We start from the raw sequence: 12,437 nt of genomic DNA on the forward strand, positions 1-12,437 counted from the left end.
AGGGGGGCAACTAGAACCAAATTCTCCAGGAGGGAATGCAGCAGCAGCAGCACCGCGCGCAGAGATCATGTACACGGGGGCGACCCTTGACAAACACGTATCCACAGGATAGGGGAGGAGTGACTGGGGGCCCGACTGCTGGGGCTCCACTAGCTCCAGGGGGCCCATAGAGTTGCATAGAATAGCAGTGTACATGCAAGACTGCCGCTCCAATCACCCGGGGACACTGGGCCCCTGTTCTAGTGATCAGCAGGGCCACAGCAGACGCTTATCTCACTTCCTGCAGGTAGGGGATACCTGTCTGTCAGGGACGCCCCTTCATCTAATCACAGGCACTCTGTGCAGATCAGCGGGGGCGGTACAAGCTGGGCCGAGGGGTAAGGCTCTGGTGCGGGCCCCCAGGGTCCGGGCGGCCTTTCTCCCCCGGAACAAACCAGCATCAGATCTCAGATCCGTATGAAGAAGAGGAAACGGTCGGACTGGTAACGAGCCCCCCACTACCCACAGATCCCAAAACAGGCTCTCCTCCGGGTAGTTAGGGGACAATCCAAGGGGAGAGAGTCAGACGGAGGGGCGGCCGGGTCCAGCACACACTGAACAGGCAGGACTTCTGCCTGTGGGGCTCATGGACACGCTGGGCACTGACACCCGCACAGTGCCACCATGCCAGCCCTCAGCTATCTCCACAGCACCCGGACCGTCTCTCCCCGCAGCCACTCAGTAAGGTCATGGAGCCATCGCTGCTCCGGCACCCTCCCCTCCCCCGCACGTCACTGGACGCAATCCTACAGCAGGTCAGCAGAAGCACAGCGAATATCAGCGGGACGCGACCACTCCTCTCCTCCTGACAACCAGACACAGCTCCCCTCCTCCTCCTCCTCCTGACAACCAGACACAGCTCCCCTCCTCCTCCTTCTGACAACCAGACACAGCTCCCCTCCTCCTCCTCCTTCTGACAACCAGACACAGCTCCCCTCCTCCTCCTCCTTCTGACAACCAGACACAGCTCCCCTCCTCCTCCTCCTGACAACCAGACACAGCTCCCCTCCTCCTCCTTCTGACAACCAGACACAGCTCCCCTCCTCCTCCTTCTGACAACCAGACACAGCTCCCCTCCTCCTCCTCCTCCTTCTGACAACCAGACACAGCTCCCCTCCTCCTCCTCCTCCTTCTGACAACCAGACACAGCTCCCCTCCTCCTCCTCCTCCTTCTGACAACCAGACACAGCTCCCCTCCTCCTCCTCCTTCTGACAACCAGACACAGCTCCCCTCCTCCTCCTCCTGACAACCAGACACAGCTCCCCTCCTCCTCCTTCTGACAACCAGACACAGCTCCCCTCCTCCTCCTTCTGACAACCAGACACAGCTCCCCTCCTCCTCCTCCTCCTTCTGACAACCAGACACAGCTCCCCTCCTCCTCCTCCTCCTTCTGACAACCAGACACAGCTCCCCTCCTCCTCCTCCTCCTGACAACCAGACACAGCTCCCCTCCTCCTCCTCCTCCTGACAACCAGACACAGCTCCCCTCCTCCTCCTCCTTCTGACAACCAGACACAGCTCCCCCCCTCCACCTTCTGACAACCAGACACAGCTCCCCTCCTCCTGACAACCAGACACAACTACCCTCCTTCTGACAACCAAAGCGACCTCCTCTTCCTCCTGATACTATGTCAGGAAGCATTTCTCCTCCTGACACCCCGGCCCAGCTCCCCAGCTCCTCACAGGCAGCTCTCACCTTCACTGCATAGTCTATGACCCGCTTGACACCGACCAGGGCTCTCAGCGCCATCTTTCCTGCCGACTGAATAGAAGGGTCCGCGCAGCCAACCAATCAAATCCCTCTCAGACACGAGCGCCAATCACGGAGTCAAACGCTGCAGCCAATCACGAGGCTAGGCTTGTACAAGACACCACGTGACCTTACAGCGCCATCCAATCACTGTCAACGACGTCCCGCCCTGACGTATCTTAGAGGTCGAAGCGGACTGCTGCGGGGCAGCCATCTTTGATTTGGGCAGCGAGGTGTTTTTGGTTGATTCGGGCCTGTGATGATCCCCTTCTCTGTGTGAAGGGCTGAGGAGGAACTCCAGAATATTAAATTCTGCTAATGAAATCTCAACCACCAGCGTATTACAGTGCATGAGTGATAGCGACCAATCAGATTCCAGCTCTCATTTCTCAGAGGCCTTTTGAAAATTGTAAGCAGCTGCCTGATTGGTTGCAGTGGACAAAAAAAAAAACGAATTATGAAAAACTTCTCCATAAGTTTGTTAGTGAGGGAAAGCAGCTGCAATGAGGCAATGCTCAAAATGTCTGTCAAATGTTCTGCATCTATAGAACTCAAATTAGTCACTAGCAGGATTTCCAGATGCATTTGCTAAAAGTAGACATTCCCTTTAATTAGAATGAGTCACTTTAAGAAACCTCACTTGAGCATTTTGTTTCCCAATCACCCAAATATCACCCATCTGTAAGAAATAGGTGCCTGATTTTCAAACGAATTTGCGTGACGGTGCAGCTGTACTTCACGGAAGAGCAGCAATGACAGGTCACATATATGGCCGCTTTAAGGCACGATAGCAAAAGTAGAACGAGCGAAGAGAACGAGAATCGACCTTTTGTGGTGTCTCAAAAATCACCAAACTTTTCAAAAAAAAATCTCGAAGTGCGCTATAGCACTGAATGTCCACCAGATGTCGCTGTGATGTGCATTTTGTTCTATACCTTTCTGGTCATTGAGACCTACAGAGAAGAAGGAGCGTCGCGCGGTCTAAAGCCCGTACAGCCAGCGACTGGATCCACGCCCGTCATTGCAAGATATTGGGGGACATCTATCAATAACGGCGTCATTTGTGCCAAAAAATACTGATTTGTTTCACCTCATTTCATTAAAACAGGACTTTTTCAAATATAAACTTGATTATTCGCCTATTTCTCTTGATTAAGGCCAGTAGCACGAAAATGCGACTTTTTTTTTAAAGCAGAAATGCGCCATTTCAGCCAACCCTACCAGACCGCACTTGCGTCTTTTGAAACGTATTTGTGACATTTCTGCTGCAAATTGCCGCTTTTGTATCAGACTCGGGACTTTTTTATTGTTTTGTTTTTGTTGAATGTGAATTTACGGACAAAACCCAATTTTTTTGCTCATTTCTATTAGATAATAATAAACGTCTCCTGTTTTAATACTTACCGATCACCACGAGTTGGTTTTTCTTTTCATAAATGCGACTTTTTGACAAAAGGTCGCATCTTTCTGCCATAAATGCGACTTTTTACACAAAACACGTCACATAAGCTGGCCTAATGGTTGTGCCATTTCTACCGATAAGAGGGTGATAAATTTGATGGCCCCGCCCACTTCGACATTTATAACTCATTTCTGGCGTGATGCATTCTTTCTGGTGAAAATTCTGTAGAAATTTCTTTTTGGTGCATTTTACGCCATAGTTTTGGTGCAACGTGCTTAGTAAATGTCCCCCTGTGTGCGTGGTCACTGCCATCCGTTTTTGCAGGGAGGATTGTTCTTACTAGCTGGATCGGGACTTGTACACTGTAACAAACACACGCTGTACGAAGGGGAGTAGGTCTGGAGAGGGGGTTAGCCTGGAAACAACCAACTTTCATTCACTGCCGGCAAGCAGAGATTTTGACAGTGTTAATGAAGTCCAAGGTGTATTAGAAAGTGGCAGAATTAGTTGTCATGCCGCGAATAATCCTATATAAGGCCTCATGCACACGACCGTATGTATTTTGTTGTCCTCAAAAAACGGATCTGCAAAAAATACGGATGACGTCCATGTGCATTCCGTGTTTTGCGGAACGGAACAGCCGGCCCCTAATAGAACAGTCCTATCCTTGTCCGTTTTTGCTGAACGGACATACGGAAACAGAATGCACACGGAGTACCTTCCGTTTTATTTTTTGGGGACCCATTGAAATGAATGGGACCGCAAAAAAGACGGAAGGGACACGGAAAGAAAATATGTTTGTGTGCATGAGACCTAAGGCTGAAAAAACAGGAGGGACCCTTTAAGTAGGACCTATAGGGGGCTGGTCATGGGGGGCCCCTCTGTTTCACATTCGGGTTGTGGTAGTGCTGTGATCAGAAGTCACCATAATGTTGGCGGCTCAGCTTCTGATCTGCTTACTCCGAGGGGCAGGGGAGACACATACTATGCCCCCCCTGCACTGCCCAGATCCTGATGATGTCACTGGTGTCCTTAAGATCTAAAGGGGTATTCCAGTTATTTAAAGTTATCCCCTGTCTACAGGATTGTCACGGTGGGGAGTGGGGGAAACCCCCCCACCGTACAATGTGGAGAAGACGGACAAGCAACTAGGCCAGATAAGGGAGCAGGTCACCTCCTATTGCTTCCCTAACCCTCACCCTAACTCCTACCCATATGAGCGGACCTGGATGGTAGAATGGCTCATACCCAGGAACCTAGGACCCTAAGTCCCCCTGATAATCCCTCAAAAATAGGAAAAGGGCTGAGACGACCTGTTCTTCCAATACACGGAAGCACAGGAGTCTCAACCGGCCTAAATGCCAGGAAAAAAGTAAAGACCGTATACAGCTGCTGGATTGGCAGGTAAGCACACAGAACAACACACTTACCTGCCGCAGCCACAACCACTGGAACCTGAGCATGAGTACTAGTGCCCACACACCATACAGGACACAGTACAAACAACCACCCCCAGGTATCCAGCACACAAGTTACTGCCTGGACCCCCATGCAAACAAGACGCATGGCGGCCCCAGGCAGAGCTGCATGCAGACTTGTAGTTCCCCCTCCGGGGAACCCTGTTACCCCCTTCCGGAGGACACACCAATAGACAGGACGTTGTCTAACAAACATGCTGGACAACAAACACCACCAGACATGTAACAACAATCAGACATAACACCTACCCATAGAAACGACACCACACATAAAGTAGTGTAAAGAAGGGAATGAGACACCGGGAAGACATAGGTGAGACATTGCTGAGACCTTGATGTTCCACAAGGTGGCCCTCAAGCACTGGGCAGATGGAAAAAGCCAGACATGAGCAAAGCTCCAGCACCAACAAAGGCTGGAGGACAACTAACTCCAGCCTATAAGCCCCAGGTTAAATAAACCTAGTGGCCACACTCAGTCCGGGAGTTAAGCCCACCAGAACAAGACAGGGAAGGAACTAAGATATAAGGGGAAGTGCACACACATGCAGAGTAAACGACACGTAGCCCCTGGCAACCGCATGCACGGCAAATGTGTCACGGCAAACAGCGACAAGATCGTGTCACCACCGTGACAAGGATAGCAGATAACATTAGAGTGATCCATTAATCACGAGTACGGGAGCCCATACTCTGCGGAGACCCCCCAAAATGAACAGTCAAGCATGTGCACTGCTCTATTCATCTCTATGGGATTGCTGAAGATAGGTGAGTACAACAGTCCCACAGAGATGAATGGAGCGGTAGTGGACATACTGAACCCTTCATTTTGGGGGTCCCCGCGCAGTACGGGGCCCCCCTTCTCGTGTTCAGTCTAAGAGTTAGCCCCTATACTATGAACTTTAAACCGGAATACCCCGTTAATGCTGTTTTTGTAAACTTGTAATAACATATAACGACTCAGACGCCACCGATTCTGTCACTTTTTATTGACTTCAGGTAAGTACTTCAGTAGCACAGCCGCTCCGGCGCACGCCTCACCCTCACAGGATAGCGACCCGCCTGTTTTTCCAGCTTTTTTGGCTTCCTTAGCTGAGTTCTTGGTATTTTAGCTGGTCTGACTTCCCTGTCACTTGCCTCATCATGTGGAGGAACCCTCACAGAACACGTCTGGTCATTCATGGTGACCGCTGAGCTTGGACAAGCTGCTGGAGGCATGGGCTTTTTAGATATTCCTGGGGTGTCCTTCTTGGGTGTCTTGGCCTCCTTGTTGAGAGCCTCTTCTCGTTGCGGGATCAGGGCACGATGGGTGGCCACTGAGGTCGGACGAGCTGTAGGTGTAACTCTTTCAAGAGGTCTTGGGTCTGTGGTGGCCACTGAAGTTGGGTAAGTGGCGCGTGGAACTTTCATAGGTGGTACTGAAGCATTGGTGGTGGCCATTGAGGTTGGAGGTGCTCTCTGTGGATCTCTTTCAAGTGAGCTTTGGGCATTGGTGGCCTCTGAGGTTGGACGAGCTGTATATGGAACTCTTTTAAGGGGACTTGGGACTGTGGTGGACATTAAAGGACAAAAGTTGCGTGGAATAATCATAGGTGTTACCAAAGTGTTGGTGGCCACTGAGGAGAGTTGAGCTGTCTTTGGAGCATTTTCAAGTTCCCTTGGGGCATTGTTTGGGGCCGCTGTGGTTGGAGGTCCTCCCTGTGGAACCCTTTCAAGTGACCTTGGGGCATTGGTGGTCCCTGAGGTTGGACGGGCTGTATGTTGCAAAGTAATAGGTGGCATCGAAACATTGGTGGCGACCATCGAGGTTGTATAAGCTCTTTGAGGGACACTTTCGAGTGCTCTTGAGGTGTTAGTGGTGACCACTGGGGTGGGATGAGCCGTCTGTTGCACATCCACTAGTGACATTGGGGCGTTACCGGTGGCCCCTGAGTTTTGAGACCCTCCCTGTGGTGTTAATTGAGAGGCATTATTTTGAGGGACATCCCTTTTTGGAAATCTGAAATTTAAGCAAATGATGAATAATTATTTATTAGTAAGAGGATCATTTAATAATCTACGACAAAAAACAGCGTGTGATGGAGAAAATATGGCGCATGGAACATGTACGACGTAATGTGCAGATCTTGCCATCACTACCGAGAGCTCATACAATGTAGGGTCCATGTAGAGGAGAACAAAGGGGCAGACCTGTAACCCATAGCAACCAATCACAGCACAGCTTTCCTTTTACCAGAGCCGTTTCGGAAATCTGAGCTCTGATTGGTTGCTGTGGGCAACAAAGACAGTCTTCCTTCTTCACAGTTTTCATAACTAAGAGACAGTAGTTCTGGGTGCCTATAGCAACCAAAGCAACCAATCACAACGCAGCTTTCATCCTACCAGAGCAGTGTTAGAAATGAAAGCTGAGCTCTGATTGGTTGCTATGGGTAACAAAGACAGTTTTGATTGATGAGGCCTTGTAGTCCATCCCCTGTCCTGTCAGCCCCCAGTATTATGACTTGGGAGCTACATTTTAAAGGGGAGCCCCCCCATCAAGATGCATTCTCCCTTTATAGAAGACCATTTTTATAAGGTTCAGAAATGAGCCCCCGCCCCCTGGACTCTTTAGAAACCAGACTATTTCACGTGACCTCTCTGTCCAAGTGATTGGCTAGCAGGGCTCACAGAGGGGTGGACAAGGTTTTCTTATCGTACGTATCACACATCGGGCGCTGCGACAGTTTTCTGGCATCAAAAAGTAGCGCATTTTTATGGAAACCATATTTACCTCAAAAATTGGCAAAATGTATTATGATTTCCCTCTGTTCTTGGCACTTTTTTAGGTTGACAGGTCTTAGCCAAAGAGGCAGAGCTTACATCCGCCTGACAGATTTTGCACAGGCATGGACGTTATAAAATGTCGCCATCTACAGGCCAAATAATGTGAAAACCATACGTGTAATCTCACCGGAGCATGTTGGACCGACGCTGGCTCAGTGGTCTCTCCTGCGCTGGCTCAGTGGTCTCTCCTGCGCTGGCTCAGTGGTCTCTCCTGCGCTGGCTCGGTGGTCACTCCTGCGCTGGCTCGGTGGTCGCTCCTGCACTGGCTCAGTGGTCTCTCCTGCGCTGGCTCGGTGGTCACTCCTGCGCTGGCTCGGTGGTCACTCCTGCGCTGGCTCTGTGGTCTCTCCTGCGCTTGCTCAGTGGTCGCTGCTGCGCTGGCTCGGTGGTCACTCCTGCGCTGGCTCAGTGGTCGCTCCTGCGCTGGCTCAGTGGTCTCTCCTGCGCTGGCTCAGTGGTCGCTCCTGCGCTGGCTCAGTGGTCGCTCCTGCGCCGGCTCAGTGGTCGCTCCTACGCTGGCTCAGTGGTCGGCTAGTATGGACCTGACAACTGTTCTATAAGAGCTGGCCATAGAATACTGTCTGTGACATGTGTGATGTCATCATTCTGTTTGTGATGTCATAATCCCCTGAACTGCCCAGCACTGCATACAAGCTTCGGCGGCACTTGCCAACCCCTGTTCTCATGATCGCTGGGGGACCCCCACCTATCAAACATTTATGAGGCCCCTTTCGCACGAGCATTGCGCCCGCACGGAATCCGGACCCATTCATTTCAATGGGGCTGTGCACATGAGCGTTGGTTTTCACGCATCACTTGTGCATCGCGTGTAAATCGCAGCATGTTCTATATTCTGCGATTTTCACGCAACGCTGGCCCCATAGAAGTGAATGGGGCTGCGTAAAAACCGCATCCGCAAGCAAGTGCGTTTTTCACGGATGGTTGCTAAGAGATGTTGTTTGTATACCTTCAGTTTTTTATTACGTGCGCGCAAAACGCATTAAATCGCATTGCACCCGCGCGATAAAAACTGAACGAGCTCGCGTACAAAACTGAATGCCCTTGCTTGCGAAATCGCGCATTTTTCAATGAACGCATTCGCAACGCATACGGACCTAATCCGCTCACGCTCGTCTGCAAGGGGCCTAAGTGTTATTAGTGAAGCAACCCCCTTAAAGAGGACCTGTCACCTTTCCTGACTTGTCTGTTTAGTAACTACTTGCATCTATTCTATTGACTCTATGTCGCGCCTCTATTACTCCTACTAGAAGCTTCTGAATGGATCGCCAGCAATGTGCAATAGGTCTTATCAGTCAGGGTGTGTCTGACACGGGCAGCACTGATTGGATAGTGTCAGACTGTGCAGGGACCTATTGCAGATTGCCAGCAATTCATTCAGAAGCTTCTAGTAGGAATAATAGAGGGACAAGAATAGATGCTCCAGAACTATTACAGGGGAAATGCAAGTAGGGACATGTCATGAGAGGTGAAAGCCCTTTATAAAGGACCCTTGTTGCTGCCGAGACTTCGGTCCTCGTCCACTCAAATATTCCCTGATGAAAACCTTATCGGATGGCCTCCTCAGCAGGGGACACGCCCGGGTTTGTGCACGCCCCATCTAATAAACAGGAAAAGAAAAACTATGCGACAACAATTGATGCAGAGAAACGACTTTATTGAAATGTTACAAGTTTCAAATAAAAAAATAAAGTTTTGCAAGAAAAGGGATGCCCGACATGCGGCCCTTCATCTGTTGCAAAACTACAACTCCCAGCATGCCTGGAAAGCCTACAGCTATCAGTCTACAGCCAAGCATGGTGGGAGTTGTAGTTTGACAACAGATGGAGGTTGTAAAAAGAAGATACAATGTAACGAAAGAGGAAACGGCTTTATAACACCTGTGATGCGTCAGCGGAGTTCCCCTTTACTTATGGCAATTTTTGTTTTTACATGTTGTTGCCAATGTAAACCTTTTATGGAAAAATAATTATTGGAGGATAATTTTTGAGAAGTAAAGTAAAAAGAAACAAAAAACTGTAGTAATGAATTAAGGGCAACATTCACAAATAAATGACAACTGCTGGGGGTTGGGGGGGGGGGGGCTTGTCTGTGACTTTTATCGTAATATTCTTGTATTTTTGGGATAGTTTCCTCTATAAGGGCAGCGTCACGCCCCCGCTATTGCCCAATATTGTCCCTTAAAGGGACCTTCCTTTATGGCCCTATGTTAGACGCTTCACCTCAGCTTGCCAGAAGATCTACTGCCAGTCTGGGAACTGGATGCCAGCCCGTTCTGCACACTGGTTTGTATTGTATCATGGGATAAGTAGCGCCCATGGTGCCAGGCAGCCACTTATCTCATGACTGTTAATTGCTGGAGTCAGGGGTGGTGGTTTGCCGCACAGCATGTCTGAAGTTACTAAAGGGGGAGAGCAAAGGGGATGATGACCAGACTGTAGAGGATGGTGGGAATACTGCTGAAGATGATGAGAGTGCTGATGACGAGAAGGAGCACAATGGTGAAGGAAGGACGATACCAGCGTCTACACCGACTCGTACCCAGGTAATGGCGTCGATCGATGAGCCAGAAAGTGACAGATCCCTGCGGAGACAACAAGATGAGATATAACCTGGAGAAATAATATAAGAGGTCCCTAGTGCACCAATCACATCCAGAGCTGCATTCACAATTCTGCTGGCGGCCACTGCTCTGACATACCTTGAGATTTGATAACGCTCTGCAGCCTGGCTCTATGCATTATGGACGACGCTACAACCGCAGGGGCCAGCAGCAAGATGAGGCAATGGGCAACTTCAGTGGTAACAGGGAAGAGGCAGAATTGTGAATGCAGCTGTGGAGGTGACTGGAGTATAAGGTACAATGTAACTAAGGATCAACAGAAGGTAAGTACATGTAATAATGATTGTTCAGGGGCCCGGGCCCTAAGACCTACCTGAAAGGATGAGCAGCACCTCGGCGCCCCAGCACAGGTAGAAGGACCACTGGTAGTTTTGAGAACTGTTGAGGACCGCAGAGGCTGTCTTAGAAGTGTAGATGGACATCCCAATGAGAAGAAAAACAGCTGCAAAACAAAAAGGGAGACCCCCGGCAAGTCACATCGCACCCCATAGCTGGGACATTTGGAAGGGCAGAACCACGCCTCAGCCATTAGCCCTCCACCTTCCGATGACCACACAGCACCATACATTGGCAGTGGCTGTGCCTGGTATTGAAGCTCAGTCCCATTCACATGAACAGAGCTGCAGTACCAGGAACAACCACTACAAGTGAGTGGTGCAGCTCCTTCAGTCCGCTGATTGTCAGGGGTGTCCTAAGGGTAGGCCATCGATATATAGTCCCTGGAAAGCCCCCATAATGTACAAATTGTAAAAACCTCATTCTTTTCATATTCCCTATATACACTGCTCAAAAAAATAAAGGGAACACAAAAATAACACATCCTAGACCTGAATGAATTAAATATTCTTCTGAAATACTTTGTTCTTTACATAGTTGAATGTGCTGACAATAAAATCACACAAAAATTAAAAATGGAAATCAAATTTTTCAACCCATGGAGGTCTGGATTTGGAGTCACACTCAAAATTAAAGTGGAAAAACACACTACAAGCTGATCCAACTTTGATGTAATGTCCTTAAAACAAGTCAAAATGAGGCTCAGTAGTGTGTGTGGCCTCCACGTGCCTGTATGACCTCCCTACAATGCCTGTGCATGCTCCTGATGAGGTGGCGGACGGTCTCCAGAGGGATCTCCTCCCAGACCTGGACTAAAGCATCTGCCAACTCCTGGACAGTCTGTGGTGCAACGTGATGTTGGTGGATAGAGCGAGACATGATGTCCCAGATGTGCTCAATTGGATTCAGGTCTGGGGAATGGGCGGGCCAGTCCATAGCATCAATGCCTTCGTCTTGCAGGAACTGCTGACACACTCCAGCCACATGAGGTCTAGCATTGTCTTGCATTAGGAGGAACCCAGGGCCAACCGCACCAGCATATGGTCTCACAAGGGGTCTGGGGATCTCATCTCGGTACCTAATGGCAGTCCGGCTACCTCTGGCGAGCACATGGAGGGCTGTGCGGCCCTCCAAAGAAATGCCACCCCACACCATTACTGACCCAATGCCAAACCGGTCATGCTGGAGGATGTTGCAGGCAGCAGAACGTTCTCCACCGCGTCTCCAGACTCTGTCACGTCTGTCACATGTGCTCAGTGTGAACCTGCTTTCATCTGTGAAGAGCACAGGGCGCCAGTGGCGAATTTGCCAATCTTGGTGTTTTCTGGCAAATGCCAAACGTCCTGCACGGTGTTGGGCTGTAATCACAACCCCCACCTGTGGACGTCGGGCCCTCATATCACCCTCATGGAGTCTATTTCTGACCGTTTGAGCAGACACATGCACATTTGTGGCCTGCTGGAGGTCATTTTGCAGGGCTCTGGCAGTGCTCCTCCTGTTCCTCCTTGCACAAAGGCGGAGGTAGCGGTCCTGCTGCTGGGTTGTTGCCCTCCTACGGCCTCCTCCACGTCTCCTGATGTACTGGCCTGTCTCCTGGTAGCGCCTCCATGCTCTGGACACTATGCTGACAGACACAGCAAACCTTCTTGCCACAGCTCGCATTGATGTGCCATCCTGGATAAGATGCACTACCTGAGCCACTTGTGTGGGTTGTAGACTCCGTCTCATGCTACCACTAGAGTGAAAGCACCGCCAGCATTCAAAAGTGACCAAAACATCAGCCAGGAAGCATAGGAACTGAGAAGTGGTCTGTGGTCACCACCTGCAGAAACCACTCCTTTATTGGGGGTGTCTTGCTAATTGCCTATAATTTCCACCTGTTGTCTATCCCATTTGCACAACAGCATGTGAAATTGATTGTCACTCAGTGTTGCTTCCTAAGTGGACAGTTTGATTTCACAGAAGTGTGA

The 12,437-nt window shown here is 50.0% G+C and overlaps 2 protein-coding genes across 3 annotated transcripts in view; both read right to left on the reverse strand.

Moving 5' to 3' along the window:
* Positions 1-1,859, reverse strand: part of ETFB (electron transfer flavoprotein subunit beta) — a 28,939-nt gene extending 27,080 nt beyond the window's left edge. For both annotated transcript variants that reach the window (XM_040420843.1, XM_040420853.1), the window contains exon 1: positions 1,737-1,859. In XM_040420843.1, coding sequence (XP_040276777.1) covers positions 1,737-1,790 — 54 coding nt within the window. In that variant the 5' untranslated portion in view covers positions 1,791-1,859. The remainder of the gene's footprint in view (positions 1-1,736) is intronic.
* Positions 1,860-9,662: 7,803 nt separating this feature from the next.
* LOC120992099 (protein NKG7-like) overlaps positions 9,663-12,437 on the reverse strand; it is a 12,741-nt gene continuing 9,966 nt past the window's right edge. The window contains exons 4-5 of the mRNA XM_040420867.1: positions 10,445-10,573; positions 9,663-10,092 (exon numbers count right to left, since the gene is read on the reverse strand). Coding sequence (XP_040276801.1) covers positions 10,034-10,092; positions 10,445-10,573 — 188 coding nt within the window. The 3' untranslated portion in view covers positions 9,663-10,033. The remainder of the gene's footprint in view (positions 10,093-10,444; positions 10,574-12,437) is intronic.

Source organism: Bufo bufo, chromosome 1 (genome assembly GCF_905171765.1).
Source record: "Bufo bufo chromosome 1, aBufBuf1.1, whole genome shotgun sequence".
Classification (NCBI taxonomy): Eukaryota; Metazoa; Chordata; class Amphibia; order Anura; family Bufonidae; genus Bufo; species Bufo bufo.